General features: G+C 34.2%; 3 protein-coding genes across 4 annotated transcripts; 2 read left to right on the forward strand and 1 right to left on the reverse strand.

Annotated features, from left to right (window-relative positions):
* Positions 1–1,403: 1,403 nt before the first annotated feature.
* Positions 1,404–4,828, reverse strand: LOC128159601 (metalloproteinase inhibitor 1-like). The gene is made up of 5 exons (XM_052822742.1): positions 4,490–4,828; positions 3,621–3,736; positions 3,011–3,116; positions 2,419–2,540; positions 1,404–2,027 (listed from the first exon to the last, which is right to left on the reverse strand). The coding sequence occupies exons 1-5, from the start codon at positions 4,605–4,607 to the stop codon at positions 1,824–1,826; spliced, it is 666 nt and encodes a 221-aa protein (XP_052678702.1). The 5' UTR covers positions 4,608–4,828; the 3' UTR covers positions 1,404–1,823.
* A 3,025-nt stretch (positions 4,829–7,853) lies between these two features.
* Positions 7,854–10,965, forward strand: LOC128159827 (metalloproteinase inhibitor 3-like). Of its 2 annotated transcripts, none has more exons than XM_052823019.1 (6): positions 7,854–8,012; positions 8,115–8,288; positions 8,684–8,799; positions 9,035–9,140; positions 10,209–10,330; positions 10,533–10,965. In XM_052823019.1, exons 2-6 carry the CDS (start codon positions 8,171–8,173, stop codon positions 10,740–10,742), a joined length of 672 nt encoding a protein of 223 aa, XP_052678979.1. In that variant the 5' UTR covers positions 7,854–8,012; positions 8,115–8,170; the 3' UTR covers positions 10,743–10,965. The 2 variants fall into 2 exon arrangements, with proteins under 2 accessions (XP_052678979.1, XP_052678980.1); XM_052823020.1 differs by having other exon boundaries at positions 7,859–8,012; positions 8,144–8,288.
* Positions 10,966–12,834: 1,869 nt separating this feature from the next.
* Positions 12,835–21,176, forward strand: LOC128160599 (WD40 repeat-containing protein SMU1). The gene is made up of 12 exons (XM_052823935.1): positions 12,835–12,947; positions 13,308–13,518; positions 13,645–13,797; positions 13,990–14,140; positions 14,391–14,479; positions 14,977–15,117; positions 15,916–16,011; positions 16,319–16,446; positions 16,568–16,669; positions 16,986–17,178; positions 17,470–17,622; positions 18,057–21,176. The coding sequence occupies exons 1-12, from the start codon at positions 12,922–12,924 to the stop codon at positions 18,153–18,155; spliced, it is 1,542 nt and encodes a 513-aa protein (XP_052679895.1). The 5' UTR covers positions 12,835–12,921; the 3' UTR covers positions 18,156–21,176.
* Positions 21,177–21,714: the final 538 nt, after the last annotated feature.

Below are 21,714 nucleotides of genomic sequence, written 5' to 3' on the forward strand. Positions count from 1 at the left end.
AAGCATTTTATTGTTTAAGGTGAAACGTTCTGTATAACGATATAGGAGAATGTTCAAATTTTAAAACCAAAATAATTTAATTCTTTATTTACAAAATAATTATTATAGTTTGTCAAACATATTCAGATTAATTTTTTTTATGGTAGATCTGGACCATCCAGCTCCTTAAAAATAGAACTGCTTGGACTTTCAATTTAACTTACCATGTACATGTATGTATGGTTCAAGAATTGACGTTTTCTTGCATTAACATACTGATTGACAATAACCATTGTGATTTTAATTTTACCTATCATTAGGTAATTGATGCAGGTTTTGCAACATTTTTGCAATGTGTGGTACTTTCATACAAGCATGAATCCCTTATAAACATTTCGTTGTTTAAGAAGGAGGCCGAATTTTGCTTAAATTTTACCGAAGTCGAGATATTTTAAATGATATAATATCTACACTGTATTTTACTAAATTGCACAAAAACATGAGCAATGAAAAACTAAAGTCGACCTAAAAAGGCATGGTCACAATTTTGAGCTGACTAAATTTAAGGATGCTAAATTGTAAACAAATTACACATCAGATCTGACTAAGTAACTTCATATTTTAAACATGACATTTTTGGTCGTAAACTATTATTTAGTACAGAAAATTCAAATCTGAGTATTTTTCCACATAAATCAACTTTATACAGAGCACTTCGCCTAGAGGTGGTATGATAAAAAAAATGAGCATATTGTTATCACACTTTGCAGGAAGTTTTGTATTAGTTTAAAGTCTAAACTAATTCCTATTTGGAATTTGTCCAGTTGGGCTTCATGTGAATAAAAGTACGTAATATATTGTATCATTAATACAAATGTTACGTAGATAATTAAGGTAAGAGAGAGCTGGATTTTAAATTTTTCATTTCAATGCTATTATAGAACTTCATCGATTGGACAAGAACAAAATCTTGAAGCGGTAATCTTGTATTTGAAGGCATGTTTCTGCCTCCTATATTATGCAAAATAAAATATGTCAACATGCAAGAAAAGCAAAATAATCCACAGGCCATTTGTGTATAATTCCCTGAGTGTTGTGAGGTGGTCAAATACGGTCGGGGCGTGATCGAATCCAAAAAAGCCGGAAGGGCGTTATGATAGACTTGATCACGCCCGACCGTATTTGATCACCCCATAATATTCAAATATTGATTTCTTATTACTTAAACACGTATTTATATAATTTTCTGCAATCGATTCGAAGTGTTATCATAGACAGACACTGGAAAATGTAAATATGAATTTTTAGTTGGTTTGAGTAAGATGTCACAATGTTGTTCTGTCTTCTCTGCAATTGATAACAAGTGAATTCAGACGTTGATAAATATTATAATGATACTTGAAGTATTTATATTATTTATCTAAAAAAAATGATGCATTACATATATACACAAATCATTCTACGCGTTCTTATTCTAAACAGTATTCATCAAAGGAAAATTACCGTTCTCATCTGGAAAAAAAATTAAAAGAAACGTACCAGAAACACAACACTAATAATAAACTGAAAAACATTCAACATCTTTTTGAATTGATGAGGGATCAAACCACTAGAGAACAAATATATTTGTTCAGAACTTGTAACAACTGGTAAGTTGTTAGAACTTGCGTTTGAACTGATTTATATCATCATGATTATATAAATATGTTCAAACAAATATCTTTGTATATACAAATATAAATTGACAACAAACAACTTCAAGTTGATGATTATACATGATACTTAAAGTGAAAACATGACGTTTTTCAAAAGTCTTTGTGACGATCTTTGCCAGCTGGTTTGGTTCACGGTAGAACCCCTCCTTCCCTCTGTAGACATCCTCCCAACATCCGGTTTTGTTTCCAGTAGCAGACTCCGAAAATATCCGGTAAACAGAACCCGTATTTGGCGTAGCAGTCGTTCGTGTTGTAAGACCCTGGCCAAATACAGGTCTGGTCCGGATTCAGTGATTGGGGGAAGTCGCAGTTCTCACCACGGCAATGGTGAATCTGCAAAACAAAAAGAAACAGTCAGTGTTGTACAAATAACACAATCATCAAAACACCAAAAGTTAGTGAAAATTATTTTTTTTGGAAGGGGGTGCATGTTGAACTGTGTCTTTCATGCACAAAACAGTAATCAAAACACAAAACACCAAAAGTAAGGTGACACATATTTAGTATTTAGGAAGGGGGTGCATGTTGAACTGTATCTTACATGTGCAATATAAAATTCCAAGGGAGGTGGGTCAGAGAGATAACTGAGTTTGCTGGTAGTTCCGATGCAGATTTTTGACAAATTTACAATATGAACGTGAATATAATACTTTTCTAAGGGGGATGGGCGGGTGGGGTAGGGGTTACTAACCCCCGACCCCTTCTAGATCCGTGCATGACTTACCGTGCAGTTACAGCCCTGTTCGTACATGTACCGGATCCCCCGTCTTTGGTGGGGCTCTAGGGTCAGGTACTCGGGGTTCCACTGACAATTATTTGTAAAGAACTCGCTGTCACTGACAAAACCTAATCAACAAAAATATCACCTTATTATTAACCAGTCAATCAAAATGTAGATGATAAAGTCACGTACGTAGGAAATAACAAAGTTGAAAAATAAAGAAATATTTCATTACAATGATTTCGTTGTGGAATTTTGATTTATTGTTTTAGCTACAGTTAAGAAAGGCAACAAAATATGGTGAATCTCAACCAAATACTTTATACAGGGCTATTTCGCGTTGGGTTTTTTTTTTTGGCCATTCTACACTTGCAGTCTTGAATTCGCACAGACAATTGGAAAATATTTGTGTATACTCTTTTTAATAAACAAAGTAGATAAAAATTGTTTTGATTTTGTCCAGTTTAAAATTCGCCTAAAGACACGGAGGGCGAAAAGGGCGAAAATAATACAGGGACAAATATTTCCCTGTTTACAGTACAAATACATTATGATCGGGTTCGCGGCGAAAATGTTCTAACTCAATTTCCAATACCTGAAATGACATATTCTTTGTTGAGAGTGAATGTTTCCCCACAGTTCCACGGAGTACCGGAAGTCTTGATGACCAGAGTGTCGCTAGAACCCAGCAGAGATGACCCCTGTACGCAGTGAAATCAAACATTTACATACAATTCATACTTAGAGGCTGATTGGTCAACAACCTAACCACCAGAATTGCGTTAAATTTTGTACAAATCATATTTTTGACCATAAACTATTATTTGATAAAGAAAAAAAATCAAATGTTTTAGATTTAAAATTTGAAATCTTTCTATTACTTATACAGAGCTATTTATCTGGAGAAGATATATATGGTCTAAAAATGCCAAGACCATCTTTCTCTCTTAATTGTTACAAATCAAATAATTTCAATCTGATTTCAAACAATAAACAATAAAATGCTATACAGTACACTACCGCATAATGACCAGTGAAAAATCAGCTTAAATTTTCTAAAATTCCTTTATCATAAGTTCCATTTATTTTTCGATCAGACTTCAAGGGAAATCGAAGCCAGTAAGAAAAAGACAACTGCAAACTGTACAAGAAAAAGAAAGTTTACTTAAAGCGAGAAGACGCATTATGTGACTACTAATATATACCTTGAATATGTCTCTCTTCTTGAATTGCACTGTGTAGTTTTTCTGCAGTGGGAATGGAATATCCATTGACTCGTCCCCAAACTTCAGTTCTTCTTTCACTATTGTTGCTTTGATAACTAAAAACATAGATGGGAAAATCCTTATACATACATATGCATACAGTAACGACAGATGATGGCAAGGCTTTTTATATTTTAGCGGGGCCGATCACTTTTCGTTGTTTCATCTCTTAGAGAATATTGGAACATAATAATGTTATGACGTACGTCGCGCACGCTATTGGCGTTATGATAATATTGGTAACGTCAAAATGACGTAAAAATTCGACGTCAAAAACATCAAACTTTATAACATTTTTATTTTATCTTCAATTGTCACTTTCTTCTGTTAGACGTCCTTCTAAAATATGAAGCTATTTTTGTCTATATAGTATTGTTCTAATTAATGAAAAAATTATTTTGTTTGCACATTTTCGCTGAAAGAGGTATGTATACGTAACATATCAAATAAGCCCTTTTAAGTTGTCCTTTTTTTAAATTCGTCAATTTACAATAAAGACATATAAAACAGTTCACAATAACTGGTCATGTCCCTCTATTCAATTGGTGAGAGGAAGACACTCGAAAAGAAATATGCGTCATCAACAAGACTTCAAACTTAACGACAAATACATGTAATATGGAGATTAAACACCCACACAACATAACCGTGAAAATTAAAAGTCTACATCAAAATAAGAGAATTGAGCCTTACAATTAATGATGTTAAATTAATTATTGTGCACAGTTATCTTACATGTATAGACTAATTGGTGAATACCGGTATATTGTTTTGAAAAAAAAAAACAATAAAAAAGATTGTGTACTCACCAAAATCAGCTGAGCAGAATTTGTTCTGGGGGTGGGGGAAGTCACACATACAGCTGTGAGCGGACCTCACACAGAGAACGGTCAACACCAGGAATAGAAGGAAGTTGTACTGCTTCATCGTCTCCTGGGGGGTAATGGCAGTCGAAGAAGCTAACTTTGTGAACGTAACACTGTATGTTCAAGAGACCTCTAGAGTGTTCGAAACGACCAAAAAGATAAGGATACCAACGAGCAATGGAACGAACACGTTGAATCTGAATAATTACCGACAAGGTCCCTGTCGTTGTATAAAGTAGAGCGTATGACTGTGAAATTCTTATGTCAAGAATAATTATATACACGGCCCTCCTACTCAAGGGTTCCGTTCTCACACTCTCAAAACACTTAAAGATTAACAACAAAATCGTACGCTATTAATTTATAGGGGTAACAATACCAACTGCAGTTGTTATTATGTAATAATTTTGACGAAGACATGAATTAATTTACGTCAACGTTTGAATGTCGTCATATTTTTTACTAGCGTTGTTGTGGTAGCAATGCATACGAGTAGACACTTGTGAATACCACAAATACAGAAAGTTGATGTATGCATATTTTCGGCGCACTAACAAAACAGAGTGCATATTGAGGTATCTTCTTTTCGATATACTACACCATTTTTATTCCCACGCTGCTAGATAAAAACGATACGTTACTAGCCTGAACAAAGAAACGTATTAAAAAGAGCAATTCACCTACTCCAGTGCTCGAGCTTGGCTTCGCCATAATAGCCAGTGTCATTTTTTCAAAATTGGAGAGAAGAAATTCAACAAATAGCAAGATCATTACTCATTTACTTTGACCTTCCCTAAGACCTTGACCTCATCATTCTTTATTTTGTATTAACGTTATAGTTCCAAGTGGGAACATGGTCACGATAAGGGCTGAACAAGTTCAAATTTCATTTATTCATTTTTGATATTTTACCTTCTTTGGTTTCATTGGGGGTATTTCCAGTCTAAGACATTGAGTTATAATTGAGATACTTAGCTCACAATTCTTTGTTTTGTAAAAAAAACTTCAGGCTATGTTGTTGTTTAAGTATTGTTTGCTGAATAGGAAAAAAAAGGTTTGAAAGATTAAATGTCACAAACACTAGAAACTGTTTACTTGTTGGATAGCAAACAATCACAGCAAATAGAAAAAATTTGCTGAAAACTGTATCCAGTATATTTAACCAACGTAAACAAAAACAGGACACAACCCTTGTTTTCATATACAATGACTGTTTACTCTGAAACTCGCTTGTAGCACAACAATTTGGGTGAGCATTAGAAACATAATAGTTATAGGATCGCATGGTCCAGGTCATTTTAGAATATATCACAAACATCTCTTAAGCGAAGTGCTCTGAATAAAGATACTGTTTAGAAAAATAGATAATTATGATTCTATTTGGGTGTGCATGCGTCCTAGTCCAAATGTGCCTTTTTCTTAGACATACATATATATGTAGCTTCAACTTAAATGGGCAAGCTTCGACCTTTTTCTCAACATACATGTATGGTTGTAGAGTGGATCGACACCAATAACCCACTTTTATATTTTATCCAGATCTTTATATTGTCAATTTAAAGTTTGCAGATATGCAGTTATTACAAAGGCATTGTTCTGTTCTTGTGTGCATAACTTTCATACAAAACATGTAAAACCTCAAAGGATAAGAGCGTACAAGGCCTGACAAATCCCCCGGCCGTATCCAGGATTTTGAAATGGCATATGAACATATGAAAAATCTTTACATTTGAAACTATGCATCAGTACATGTAGAACTGCCTTCTCTGACAAATAAATAATATATGATAATACATGTACTTGGTACATATCTCTTTTGTTTTATTTGTTGCTTTCTAAGCATTACAACATGATTTCATATCTGTGCTAGCGCTATTTTTATCAGACATTGTACATGTATGTGCAGAACATGAACATTACGTTATTGTTGTCATTATATAAATGGTATTAGATATTTTTCTCATAAAAAAGCAAAACACGTTTTACTTAAAGGCAAATGAATTTAAAATAAAACGCCGTCGATTCGAACACTCTCTCCATGGAGAAGGATGGACTATGAGCCTCCGCCTATCACAGTGAGCTACTTTGACACATAAGAGCACGGGTGAATAAATTTAAATCTTTGATAATAATTAATAAAGTAAAACGTTTTTGGTGAAAAACACAAATTTGACCCATTATGTGTCTAGACTCCATTTTGATAAATCAATAATAAAAATCAAAATAAACTTATTCTTTAAATAAAAGTACTTTTAGGATGGAGTCGGGACCCATTCATACCTAATTTTGCAATTAAAAACAGTGAATGATTAAGATTTCGGCAAAAAACGATGTGCAGCTTAATTTGGAAACCAATACCTGTCGTGTTTATAGAATGAAAGCACAATATTGACTTCCATCGTGAAAATTATAATGAAAACAATGCATACAAGTCGAAAATTAATATTCTAACTTTAGTTAATTGAAATTCTTTCGACTTCATTGCTCCGAGTGGGAGATATGCAACGCCTTGTACGCCCCTGTTCTTTATTGCTATTTATCTTTTGAAAACAGTATTTGTCAGTTTTTGGCAGAAGCAAGCCAGTTCAAAGAATGTTAACATTTTGGCCCTTAGATGTACAATATGGCCGGACATCCGCGGGCTTTATTAGAGTTGGGCCATGGTAGTTAGGAAAACGGAAAACCCACTGTGCGCATGTCCGTGTTCAAACGCACATTGGTCGATGCCAGGTTAAAATAATGAGAAAGATATCAATTACTATACTCATAGTTTTATTGTACATTAAAAAGGAAGGACATTACCACATTTATACATTAAATTCTCTGTGCATGTTTGCTAAAATTTAAGAGAAAGCATATCAGGCCTATGCTGATTAACAAAAGCTAAATGGAGGTTTCGCTTTCCTCCGCCATGCACCTTTTAACTACCTTGACCAGAGTCTCTGCGCTAGTTGAACCGCAGTTTCATTTTAGTTAGGCTAAGGCGAGTTCGGTCTCAATTTAGCTTAAAATACAGATTACGGTCATGATTTCATTTAACAGACTTAATTGTTGAAGTGGAACAGTTGAACACAACGTGTACTGTATGCACCATATATATGCACTCTGTCATAACAAAAAAATGCAGTCAGTATGCAGAAAATGCGCACATTAACGTATAATATTCTGTATCCTAATCATATACTACGCATGCAGATAAGTTTCTCACAGTATGCATTGGTAGTGTAACAATACATATTTGTAAAAAATTTATACTTCAGCGGGTGACGTTTGTGCTACTGACCCCCCCCCCCAACCCCAACCCCTTAAAAAACAACCAGAGATGAAAATATCCGATGATGTGTTGTTCAAGTGGAGAAAACGGAAATCTTGAGTGGAGGGTCAATTTGTATAAAAGAAGTGTTGGCATCCGAATTCCTCAGCAGATGTTTTACTAACACGATAAGGCTCTGGTCCAACATTATAGGTAAGTTGTCGGTATAAATCAGCGCGTTCGTTTAATGCTATTTCGGTACATGAATCTTTGCATTTTTTCGAACACCCTTTTATGTATAGTGTGACTTTTCAGTGAACATCTCTAGAAACCACTTTATATAGACTGCCCTTTCTCCTGTGCAAGAGAAGATGCAACAATCTAACTTCCTTCTATTCTTGGTGTTGACCGTTCTCTGTGTGAGGTCCGCACACAGCTGTATGTGTGATATCACTCACCCCCAGAACAAATTCTGCTCAGCTGATTTCGGTGAGTACTATTTGAAAGTTTTTTTTGTTTACATAAAACATTTTTAAGGGGTGTTTTTTTTTTAAATACAACTAGAAAGAAAGTATGATATTTAGGTACATTCTAAGATTTTACGACAATTTCATCGGTGTATGATGGATCCCTTTAAAGCTTCGCTAAGCGTCACATTTTGAGTAAATGTTGAAGGCTTATGAATCACACAGTTGGTGACACATTTATCTGTAAGTCTCGGTGTAATAGCCAGTATGTCAGTTAGTATTAATCTTTTACAGAAATCTATCATTTTGACCATATGGTATTATATCTATTATATGTTACAATGGAAAGGCATATTTGTTGTTAAGTTTTAATATGTTCTCGTGAATATAATTATAACTATTGATTGTGTTCTACAGTGATTAAAGCAACGATAGTGAGAGAAGACTTAGAATTTGCAAACAATGCGGACGATCTTCCATTCCCGTTGATGAAGAATTACACCGTGCAATACAAAAACGCAGATATCTATAAGGTAGAGCCATTGACGATTCTGTGATTGTCAATGATTTTTCTTTGAATTCTAATACATATGTAAATGTATGAAATTGACATGTAATTAGCTGACAATTAATCGAGACATTTAATCGTAAGCTGATTGTTTTTCTTTTTCCTTTCCCAAAGAACATATTAATTCGTTGCTTCATTGTTTGAAACTGATAAAAGGTTTACTTGTCCATAATTGAATTGTTTGATTTCACTGTGTACAGGGGTCATCTCTGCTGGGTTCTAGCGACACTCTGGTCATCAAGACTTCCGGTACTCCGTGGAACTGTGGGGAAACATTCACTCTCAACAAAGAATATGTCATTTCAGGTAAAACTTAATCTAAACAATTAGGTTGAGGTTATAAGAGCTTACACCGCCAAAACTACTTAAACTTAAAAAGAATATTAGAAAGAATGCAAGATTTGTTTATTTCAGATTAGCATATTATACATGTATATTATACAATACATTTTTTAGAATTAAGTTAAACTTGTTAAAAAGTTGATAAAAATTCGGTCTGTATTTAACCAGAAGTCTTTTGCGTGTAGCGTTTCATAAGACAGCCCTTATGTACAGTGACTTTGGATTTTGTGTGGATTCTTAGGTGTGTGTGTGTGTGTGTGTATATATATATATATATATATATATATATATATATATATATATATATATATATATATATATATATATATATATATATATATATATAAGTGAACAACAACAAAAGTGAATTTCTCTGTGCTTTATATATATCTTTATCATTCACTATGGGCAGGTATATGTCAATTTGAGAGTTATTGCAATGTTTGTGCTTGTTATATATGTTTGTATCTATGCAATGTGTATCGTTCCGATCCTCTCAGATTGTCGTTTAACTGTATTCCACCTGTATCTCAAGCGACTGTGTAGTGCGCGGCCAGCGCGCTAGGTTCCGTTCGTTATCGAAAGCCAGATTTTTGTCTTGCCTAGATAGCCGAGTGGGGAGCGCGGTGGCCGCTCATTGCTAGGAGAATGGGTTCCAGAGGTCGTGAGTTCAAGCCTCGGTCGGGGCGGATGGTGGAGCTCCAACAAAAGTGAAATTCTCTGTGCTTTATATATATATATATATATATATATATATATTTATATATCTCCCACCAACCATAAATGACACTTTTAAATATAGTTTTGTATTAGAGGTAGCAATCATTAAATTGAAAGTGTAATTATCTGACTATAGTAAAATCACATGCCACGCTCACCAAAAAATAAAATTAAAAAAAAAAAATTGCAAAAATGTTCCCATGAAAATTGATGAGTTCACAGAACTTACTCCATTTATGATATTGATGACCATGTCATAAGAAAAACTTAGTGAAATCATAAAGACATTACAATCATATATACTTTTTTCAGGGTTTGTCAGTGATGGCGAGTTCTTCACAAACCATTGCCAGTGGAACCCTGAGTACCTCAGTCTGAAGCCTCACCAAAGACGGGGACTCCGACACATGTATGGACAAGGCTGTAGTTGCACGGTAAGACACAGTTCTATTATACCCTGCTTGGGGGCTAATCATTTGGGGAACGATTTGTCTTGGATTGATTAATTGTGTGTTGTTTCACGTCTCCTTGGAGAATATTTCAAGCATGTCGTGACGTCATCATGATTTAACATATATGGATCCGAATCTGAACCTAATTTCAATTAAAACATTGGGTTTGATTTTTGTTTTGCAGGTGCATTATTGTCGCGGGGATGCGTGCGATGGTGACTTCCCCAAATCATTGAATCCGGACCAGACCTGTATTTGGCCAGGGTCTTACAACACGAACGACTGCTACGCCAAATACGGGTTCTGTTTACCGGATATTTTCGGAGTCTGCGACTGGAAACAAAACCGGATGTTGAGAGGATGTCTAAAGAAGGAAGGAGGGGTTCTACCGTGAACCAAACTACCAAAGACTGATCTAGCAGTGATATATATTGCATACAGACCTGCTTTTAAGAATAAAAAACCCCAGTATTATTGATTTTCTTCACTGTATTATATAAATGCAGTAGTAAAATGTCAGATCACAGAATAGTACACACATGATTTCAATCAAAATATGTTTGTCCTTTTGCATTGCATTTTTATATTTCATCGAAAAATATATCAACATATTTTAATTTTCTTTACTCCTATCTATTTTTAGCATAAATATTTTGTCAATTTGATTATTTAATAAGGTAATGTTGTTGCAGCCTTTTTACGTGTATTTTTCTAGATGTTTTAGTGATTTGAAGTCGGATCAATATCAAATTACGAAAAATATATTGGCCAAATTATCAACTATGAATATCGGTATTACAGAAACATACCATATATATATCGCCTGTAAAATTGTCCTGAATAAGAATCAAACGATATCATCTAGATATCGAACTAATTGTCTGGTACAATTCTCGCAAAAATATTTTTACGACTTTAAACATTGAGAGAGTATGAGAACAGAATTGTGGAAGGGTACCAGACTATTCGAACGTACGGCTAACCTTCGATTACAGTTAAACCAGCCTGGCCCTTCGATATGCATAATGGGTCTTTCTTTTTTTTCTAGGATTACTGTACATGCATTTTTTGGTGCAAGAATTAATGAAAGTAAAATTGTGATTACTGAGACTTCAATTTTGGTTTATAAAAGACTGTAACACGCCCGCAGGTCGGTGACCTTGAATGTAAATTCACATTTGAGCGAACTTGTCAGACATGCATGACCAGGTTTTGTAGGAAGTGTAAAGTCCTTCAAATCGACCCTTGGTGGTTTTTGGAATGTTTGCCAGCTGTTTACCACAGGAAACAATACAAAACACTTGAAACCGAGAGTGACTTTGACATTGGGCTCGTACTATCCATGCACTTAAATGTGAACACTTATAGGAGCAATCGTAACTACTCGGCCATTTCCGCTGGCGAAAAATAAATTATTTCTCGCCAGCGGAAATGGCCGAGTAGTTACGAATGTTATAGGAGGTCTGGATGCTCGTGGCCATTTTAATTAAATTTAGTTATTTAAAATATCCTTTAGAAAAAGGGCTTAGAATTAAGGTATAATAAGATATTTAGCAACAAAAGCTAAAATAAAAAGATTTAATTTAAAAAACAGTAGAAATAAAAAATTATACCTAAAATTTTAAGGAATTTCTTACGGTTTATTTTTTGACCATCCCGCCTCCTTAATTAAGGATAATCGTTGATTGAAAGAAGAACTTTGTGTGTCTGATGGACAAGAATATATAAGTACACAGTCTAACAACCAATGACCGCAGGGATGAAAAACATTCGAAACCACTCGGAATAAGATTCGTAGAAATTGGTCGTTACAATTCGTGTTTGATTCGAACCCGCGGTAATTGTGTGAATTGATAGATATTTGGATAGGGCTGCGTTCAATATCGTAGCTGCTACTTAGGGCTACGTAGCAGCTACGCTGTTGAACGGTAAGCTCACCTAGCCACTATTTAGAAATTAGTAGCCTAAATATTTTATGCTAAGCATCAAATTCAAGATGGCTACTATGGTAACCACTTTGTAAGAAACATGAAATCTAATTTTTTAGTGATATCTTGTTCATCCTATAAATTTTAATGAATTTTAAAAAAGCCACATTTCAATTTCAGTCTTAAAATTAACAAGTTACATGTATGTCGATGTTATTGGTCTTTAGTTGAATATTTCCAACTTCAAATCAGAGACCTAGAGACCCGTTTAATAGAATAAGATATATCTACGCCCTAGCGGCTAAGCTACATGTAGCTGCTACGATTTTAAACGCAGCTCTATATTATCCATTAATAAAATGGCAATGGTTTCGGGCAATGCAAGTTATTTTAACTTGTCATCTTAAGTTAAAATGTTTACACAATTAGTTGGCAGTTTACTTTTAGAAAGATTTTTCGCCGAGTAACGTAACTCGAAAAAAAACCCCCAGTTATTTATTTTAAAAACATCGGATATCTTTTTTAAGGTAATAATGAACGATTAGATAGACTGAATCCCTTTCGTATCAGGCTTAATAAGTATGGGACCGAATTCCCTGGGCACCGGTTTGTAAGAAAGCGTCTACACAACATTGATCGTTCAGCATGGCGGTGGAGATAGAGTCAGCAGAGTAAGTTGATATTTAAAGGTTGATTATGCACCATATGATTGCATCCTTATCTATGCTGATTGAGGATTATAATGTCAATGTTAGCTATTGATGAAAAACTACATTGCAACATGAGTTTTCGAGCAGTTTTGCATTTTCTTGATGCATAACGTTACGCATCGTCTCCGCAGTTTCCTGTATTGTTTATTCATTTATCTAGTGCTCCAAATAGAATGCAGTGAAATATACTAAAATATCTCAAAATGTGGTTATGACGTGTTAAACATGCTTTCATTGATAATAAGATAATCAGCATTATTGACAAAATAATGTGTTATTTTCGTGCTAGACCAAAATGATGATTTTGTTGTTAAATTTCAGTGTCGTTCGACTTATTGAGCAATATCTGAAGGAGAATAACCTCCTCCGAACACTATCAATTCTACAAGAAGAGACGGGAATCTCATTGAATACCGTGGATTCTGTTGATGGCTTCATCGGTGATATCAACAGCGGACACTGGGACACAGTGCTACAAGCCATACAGACCCTAAAACTTCCAGACAATAAACTCATTGACTTGTATGAACAGGTAAAATATAGATTATGGTTATTTGTTGGAATATTGATTTTTAATTTGAAGTCAGTAAATGTTTTTCTCAGTATAAACTGTATCACTATGTACTGTCTCTATGATTTAGTCAATTGTGTTTTATAGATAGTGTTGGAGCTGATAGAATTACGAGAGCTGGGAGCAGCCAGGTCACTCCTCAGACAGACAGACCCCATGATTATGTTAAAACACAACCAAAATGACAGATTCTTACATTTAGAGAATATGTTAGCAAGGTCATATTTTGATCCACGAGAGGTAAATTGTTACTTTCATATTGCATTGCATGAAACATGTTTTTACATTAGTTTGGAGATGAATGATTTTTTTCCCTGAAATTTCTGTTATGATGTATATGGAGAATTAAACATGTTACTGTTGGTGCTATTGCTTGTGTTTTAAATTTTGAAGTCTTTTTCATCACTTTGGATTTCTTGAATTGTTTTATAGGCATATCCTGAGGGGCAGACAAAAGAAAAAAGAAGAAATGCCATAGCTCAAGCCTTGGCAGGGGAGGTAAATGTTGTCCCTCCCTCCCGTCTTCTGGCTTTGCTGGGACAGTCCCTGAAATGGCAGCAGCACCAAGGACTTCTTCCTCCAGGTCAGGCTCAACCCTAACAGAAACAAAATGCTGTAAAAAAGGATTCAGCATTAAATTAAGCAGATGAAAATAAGCATTGATAAATTTCAGTATTGATTTTTTTCAACTTAAATAACAATTTACCATCTGTATTTGAAGGAATGATAGATTTTACTCAAAGAAATTGGATGCACTGTAGTTAGTGTCGATAACTGAATGAATTATAGTTACGTGCACGTGTAGAATTGGCAGCACTACTGAATACTTGTAGGTACAACTATTGATGTGTTCAGAGGTAAAGCTGCAGTCAAAGAACAAGAGGAAGAGAAATACCCCACACAGCTCAGTAAAACTATAAAGGTAAATGGATGTGTATTGGAGAACTGTAACATTGTAAAAATGTAAAGGGGAATTCATTTTTAAAAGGACTGCAGGTTAATTAAACTGTAAAGGAAAACATTGAATGGTAAACACTGTAGAATGCATTGAATCATAACAATCGCAATAGTTTAATCAATGAAAAATTCTTTCATGAGGGAGAAATGCTAATGGAGTTTTGACAATAAAACAATTGATGTAGGATTGTATAAAGTAACATATGATATGTACTTGTCAAAAAATATTTCAGCATTTCATTTAAGACATTATTTTCAATTTACTCAAGGAATAGACGTCATTGAATTTGAAATCACAGTCATTTTAACATTATAAAAATTAAAATAATCTTTGTATGATCTAATATTAGGCCTACTAGCTTAGGTATTAAACAGTGCATATGCACTTCGTTGTAGGTAAATCCTTCAAAATGAATAAGTTTTAAAAGAATTAGAGAATGGAATTTTTGTTGTTTTTGTCAGTTTGGACAGAAGGCCCACATAGAGTGTGCCCGGTTCTCCCCAGATGGACAGTTCCTGGTGACTGGTTCAGTGGACGGGTTTGTTGAGGTCTGGAATTTCACCACTGGAAAAATCAGGAAAGATCTGCGATACCAAGCACAGGTATCTACTTGTTTAAACCCCTTTACAAAACATGTACATATATATTTTACAAATATTGACTTGGATGGAGGGCAACATTGATTATATTAGCCCCCGAGGGACCAAATATTGTCCGACGCGAAGCAGAGGGCAATATTTTCATCCCGAGGGGGCTTATATAATCATCGTTGCCCGAAAACACAGTCAACATTTGTTTTGTTATATGAAGAAACAAACCAAAGTTTATGAGAGTAATTGAAATCGCTGTAATTTTTTCAGCTCAGCAAAGAATTCACGAATTCAATTTTGTGCAAAGTTCATTTCCAAATATCCTCAGCATCAAACGGTCACTGGTGATATTCCGCCGCCCGTAAGAATTAAAATACAGATGTTCTACCTGATTTTACTTCACAGTAATTCGTAAATCCTTATATATCCGTTATGATAGCAAACCATCGCATTGCGCGTCGTTTGTTTACATGCCTTGACTGGCTGTCTTATTATGACGTCACCTTGTTTTGGAGTCGCAAAGAGTTATTTACGTCATCGTTTTCGAATCAACAAATCAGTAGCGATTAATTGAAAAAGAGGGAATACTCTCTAGATATTATTCCTATCGGGTCAATATTAAAAAATTATTGACCGGTCAATATTTTTCGGACGAGCTAATATTACAATTATTGACTATTCTTCTATATAGAGTTATATAGTGAGAATATACTACTGTGTTATATGTTAATTATGAGAGTGAAGTGTAGAATACAAGAATAAAATCAATGAACTTGTGATGATTTCAGTGTCTTGATTTTTTTTAACAAGGACAACTTCATGATGATGGATGATGCTGTGCTGTGTATGTGTTTTAGTAAAGATTCAGAAATGCTGGCCACTGGAGCACAGGATGGAAAAATCAAAGTAAAAAGACAATTCATAAAACTTTAATAATTAAAAGGAACAATATTTACAGGGTTTCCTCTAACTGCATTATATATTATGAATTTATTAATTCCTGATTTACAAGAAATGAAATTATTCTCTGTGAGTTAATGTCCAATTACTTTCAACAAAAGGTATAATTTGCATAAACTAGCAGTAATAAGTGAGACAGAGACTTAGGTCGTATAAATTTGTATGTTATTGTCTGTTCTAGTTCAAAAAAAGGTGAAAGGGAAAAGTTCACTTAATTTATTATTCATTTATGAACTTCTCATTTGTCATGCAGGTCTGGAAAATTCTAACAGGACAATGTTTGAGGAAGTTTGATAAAGCACATAACAAGGGAATTACTTCAGTGAACTTCTCCAAAGATAACAGCCAGCTACTCAGCGCTTCTTTTGACCAAACCATCAGGTAGCCATTGTATTACATTCTGTAATGTGTTGTAGCATGGTATTCTAGCCACAATCATTAGCTGGAAATGACATGCATTTAACCGTTGAGCAGTTTAAAGTCTTGATATTTTTTTTTGTAGAATCCATGGATTGAAATCAGGAAAAACTTTAAAAGAATTCAGAGGACACACTTCTTTTGTTAACGATGCTGTTTTCACCCAAGATGGGCATCATATATTAAGGTACATAGGCCTGTACTTCTTAACATTCTGAAAACATTCTTTACATCTTTTGCTTTTCATCTTCAGTATTCAAAACCATAGTTTGTAACAATATAATTGATTCCTATTAAAGAGAATCGTGGAAAGTCTATTTATAATGCACAGTTCCGGACAGTACTAGATTCTTTTGATCTGGACCACTTTGTTTGGAGTTCCCCATTACAGCACCATTTTTGACATACATATAGATATCATACATCAGAAAAACTGTTAAAGAAAATGAAATACCTCAATACATTCATATTCTGTTGATTTGACATGTCTGTTTACATTACAGTGCCAGTTCTGATGGAACAGTAAAGGTGTGGAACCTAAAAACCACGGAATGTCAGAACACGTTTAAGTCCCTGGGCGGTACCTCTGGTATGGACATCACGGTACACAGTGTACACCCCCTACCCCGACAGACGGAGCAGTTCATAGTGTGCAACAGGTCAAACACCATCGTCATCATGAACATGCAGGGACAGGTAACATAACCATTTTCATAAAATTTTTGCAGCAAAGTCCTTTCATATTTTATAAGAAAAATAGTTTTTAAAAATGAAGATACACATTAATTAAATAAAAAAAAACTAGGGTCATTCTTCAGATTTTAATTTTAAAAAGGACATATTAAATAAAAATTTGCATGTACAAATTGTTTCTCATGACACAATATTGTAGTAGACTGTCAATTATACAAGACAAAGAAGTATCCTTCACTCTTTGTGTTTTAATATCATCATTTTTCCTTCACCTCTTATTATTGACTGCTGTAGATTGTGAGGAGTTTCTCCAGTGGTAAGAGAGAGGGTGGGGACTTTGTGTGTGCTGTCCTGTCCCCCCGGGGCGAGTGGATCTACTGCGTGGGGGAGGACCTGGTGCTCTACTGTTTCAGTGTCACCACTGGCAAACTAGAAAGAACCCTGACGGTAGGTCCTGAATGAATAGTGGCCAACAATGTAGAGTAAAATGACTCTTTATTCATTGTTTTATATGAAATAATTTTTAGCAGTGCATTTGTTCTGTCATAAAGAGCAATGTTCTTTGTTATTACAAAAATGATTCTAAAATGAATATTCAAGAATTGAAGTTAAAGGAGGTTGAACAAATTTTCACAGTTATTTGACAATTCCTCATCTTTCCATACACTTTGAGTATAACATGATTAAGTGAATTACTGGAAGATATTTCAACATAGTCTGAGAGAACTAAATTTCAATTATTAGCTCTTCAAAATAAGATAGAAATTGCCCCATACCTTTGACATTTTATAGAGGATTTTGATTTGTTTTAGTATTAGTTATCCTTCTTACTAAAGGGTCAATGTATCATTAGCTAATTTGTTTTTTATAAAATTTTTTAGGTTCATGAGAAAGATGTGATAGGTATTAGCCATCATCCTCATCAAAACTTGATCGCCACTTACTCAGAGGACGGCCTACTGAGGATCTGGAAACCCTGAGGGGGCACCTGCTAGATTATCAAATTACAGTGGTCACCCCATTACAGATTTCATTTATAGCATGCAATTATCTGCATGTGTCGTTTGTCATTGTATGGAGAGAAATTGCTATTCCTGAATTAAAGGGAAGACAATTTACAGTATAAGGTAGAAAAACATTGTGAATATTGTGATGAATTTTTAAGTAAATATTAACATTATGTCATTGAATCATGTTTTTAAAACATTAAACTCTTGAAGGTATGTTAAATCTTGTGCTTTATCGGTGTTTTGTATGAATCGCTGAGGACTAGGAACTATATTTCTTGTGTATGTGTAATATTTATTTTGTATAAACAAACTCTACAAACGTTACACAGATTTTACCTCAGAAAAAGAAAGTTCATTTGTGGTTAATAAAATTCTATTTTTTTTGTCCCATAATTGAGAAATTGGTATGAACAGGTTTACATCTTTACAACAAATATTCGGAGAAATGAAATGAAAAAAAATCTTAATGCTACTACATGTACATGTAGGTTTGGATATTGAATTTCTTTGGTGGATATATATCTAAGCTGAATCTTGATAGATCCAGGTGTTTTTGTAGCAAATTAAGTAATTTGATCAAAAAGAAATTGTTGCTCCAAGCTTTTCTTTATATCAAAGATTCATACATGTAGAATGTTTTTGTCAGTGAATAACGAGGCGATCCTGAAAACAAAAGTTTTTAGCTCACCTGAGCTGAAAGCTCAAGTGAGCTTTTCTGATCACCTTTTGTCCGTCGTCCGTCTGTCCGTCTGTCTGTCCGTCCGTCCGTCCGTCTGTAAACTTTTTACATTTTGAACTTCTTCTCTAAAACCGCTTATCCAATTTCAACCAAATTTGGCACAAAGCATCCTTATGGAAGGGCGAATTTAAATTGCAGAAATAAAAGTCCGATCTGTATTCAAAGCGGAGAAAACCTTGAAACTGTAGAAAAAGGGGGGTGCATTTTTAAAAATCTTCTTCTCACGAACTACGGACTCCAATTCAACGTAGTTGAGCATAAATTATCCTTATGGGAAGGAAAATATAAATTGCAAAAATTAAGTGCTAATTCTGTTTCAAATCTGAGTTATTACGAAAATAATAATAAAGGAAAGGCGTGTTTCAGCTTCGAGTTCGGCATCCGGTAAAATGGGTAGGCAAGACTTGGCCTGGGCAAAACAAAAGATTGGCAGTTATTAATCTGCCAATCTCATTAAAATTTCAGGATATTTGATAAACCAGTATATTTGTATTCGCTGTAAATATTGCTGCAAAATAGTGCGTATTTGGAATTGATGATTGCCGATCTGCCCGGCTTTTATTTTGCCACGGCCCGGGTTTGCATACCCATTTTACCAAGACTCGTACTCATACTTCTAAAACGAGGTTCTTTGTTTAAAGCAGCCATGACATTATACGAAAAAGGGTCGATCTGACTATGATAAATTTGCTTGTTATGCAACAGTTCGCGTATGAAGGGAAATTTTTGAAACATGCAAAATATATTGGTGCCGATTTTGTGAAGTAAATTGAGGCTAAATATTTCAATGCGTTGACAGTTTACACATGACGTTGGTGTTAGCTTGTTCTGATTTTCGTTTCGTTTTCATTATTTATGCTTTGTAACCTGGGAACTATCGTCTGTATTTCGTGATTTTTACGTATCAAATCAAACAGAGACTTCGGTAAATCAAACAGTTAACTGTTTACCTGCGCAAATTAAGCAAAATCTGATGTATCAAAAGAGTACTGAAATACAATTCATTCTATCGGTAATTCGGCATTATCTTTTGCGTAATGGTAGATTAATGCAATAGGTTTTGTTGAGGTGTTCGGCATTTTCTCTAGTTTATTCAGTTTAAATAGAGTTTGATATCGCTAATGGAAATATGTAGGTATATACATGTATATATATGATTCATTTCGAAAAAATAAATTGTGTTCTTTATTTGTTATAGTGCATGTTTCTTGTGTTTAATTGTTTACGAATTCTATTTACTAACCATATTTGAGTGTTAAGCTTCGAATTATAAGCAAGATACAGAGATTTGCTCACAATTCTATGTTTGTACACAGATCTTAAAAACAAAAGATTAAAAAAGTAAAACAATTGTCAATATTGATTAAGAAAATTTTCAAAGTCTGTTCTTCCAGAAACCAACTTTAACAACTTATTGTATTGTACACTTAACCTTCTTTCGTCATTATTACTCCTACTGTACATGTGATCTTTGACTGTGTTTGTGTACATTTGTATAAACTCATTTTGAGCCTCAAATACCAGTGAACTTGTCTTGAGTGAATAAAAGAATTTAAAATCTTAGGCCATTCTTTTTTTCCATTTTAAATGCTGAATAGGAAATACCAAGTTAAAAATCTTAAGCTGAATGTAATAAACTCATGTGAACAAAATATGACTCAAACTTAGGCGAACTTGAGCTCTGTATCTTGCTTATAATTCTACGATTGACGCTGAATTTTGGTTGAACGTTAGAAATTCTATATGAATTAGAGTATGTTAAATACTTGTACAAACAAAATAAAAGAATGATATTCTGTGTATACCTACTCTCTGGGGCCCCCTCTTTATACAATAAATAATGTAAAATCTACATCAATTTTGATAATTTTCCAGACACGAGTAAATAAAAACGACATATTTAAAACAGTTTCCATAGTTCTGACACATTTCTGTTGCGGGGATAAAGTAATTATCGCTATTCCTAAGAAAATATCACAGCGGAAAATTATCCTGGTTTGTACGCAAGGTAAATAACAGTCATTTAATTACAATGGAGAAGACAAATTAAATTTATGAATGTTTTTAATTTGAGGAATTGAGCACATTGAGGTACAATTTTCTTCTTCACATCTATACATGTAGGATTTTAAAAATTGTTATATTTTTTCAAAAATACAATAACTAGTATGTAGTTGATGAAAAAAATGTACCTATATGCTCTCATATATTTTGATCGCTTTACAAAGTGTGTGTGTGTGGGGGGGGGGGGGGGGGGTTAGAACAAAAATATAGGGAATAGGAAGTTAACAACTTACCAGTATACCCCTACCAAATGTTTAGTTTTATATCTTGCGAAGGATTTTCTTATTCTGGTAAAAATAGTATTTCATGAAGGTACAATGTCAAAGATTACGTGTATGCAAAAATAAGTGTAAAATTCGAATACTTGACAATATTTTTTTTTGTTATTCTACCGAGGGACCATATGGCACAATATCTTTTGAACGCCCATTGTTGCTCAGGTGAGCGATGTGGCCCCATGGGCCTCTTGTTTTATTTAAATCTGTCAAACAGGAGGCATTCACAGCCTTCTTCATTTATAAGCTGTTGGAGAGCTGTGAATCGATGTTAATTAAAAAAAATATTGTAATTCATGGGATTGTTTACCATTTTCTCACAACGGACTTTTTTAAAGATCGATGAGAAGTTATGTATTTTTAAACGTTTAAACGCGATAGGTTCCAGCGAATGCATTTGAACTATTAATAACGGACCAATGGGGCGCCGCACACACGAAGTCCGGAATTT

The sequence above is a fragment of the Crassostrea angulata genome, chromosome 8 (assembly GCF_025612915.1).
Source record: "Crassostrea angulata isolate pt1a10 chromosome 8, ASM2561291v2, whole genome shotgun sequence".
Classification (NCBI taxonomy): Eukaryota; Metazoa; Mollusca; class Bivalvia; order Ostreida; family Ostreidae; genus Magallana; species Magallana angulata.

What these genes read in the sequence shown, in the direction of transcription:
- LOC128159601 (XM_052822742.1), bottom strand. Translation starts at nt 4,607, where the DNA reads ATGAAGCAGTACAACTTCCTTCTATTCCTGGTGTTGACCGTTCTCTGT. An exon ending in ATTCTGCTCAGCTGATTTTG is followed by an intron (nt 3,737 to 4,489) that starts GTGAGTACACAA and finishes CTATGTTTTTAG; the next exon opens with TTATCAAAGCAACAATAGTG. An exon ending in CAAAGAATATGTCATTTCAG is followed by an intron (nt 2,541 to 3,010) that starts GTATTGGAAATT and finishes TTTGTTGATTAG; the next exon opens with GTTTTGTCAGTGACAGCGAG.
- LOC128160599 (XM_052823935.1), top strand. Translation starts at nt 12,922, where the DNA reads ATGGCGGTGGAGATAGAGTCAGCAGA. An exon ending in GTGGAGATAGAGTCAGCAGA is followed by an intron (nt 12,948 to 13,307) that starts GTAAGTTGATAT and finishes GTTAAATTTCAG; the next exon opens with TGTCGTTCGACTTATTGAGC. An exon ending in GATGGGCATCATATATTAAG is followed by an intron (nt 16,670 to 16,985) that starts GTACATAGGCCT and finishes TTTACATTACAG; the next exon opens with TGCCAGTTCTGATGGAACAG.
- LOC128159827 (XM_052823019.1), top strand. Translation starts at nt 8,171, where the DNA reads ATGCAACAATCTAACTTCCTTCTATTCTTGGTGTTGACCGTTCTCTGT. An exon ending in CAAAGAATATGTCATTTCAG is followed by an intron (nt 9,141 to 10,208) that starts GTAAAACTTAAT and finishes TACTTTTTTCAG; the next exon opens with GGTTTGTCAGTGATGGCGAG. An exon ending in GACAAGGCTGTAGTTGCACG is followed by an intron (nt 10,331 to 10,532) that starts GTAAGACACAGT and finishes TTTGTTTTGCAG; the next exon opens with GTGCATTATTGTCGCGGGGA.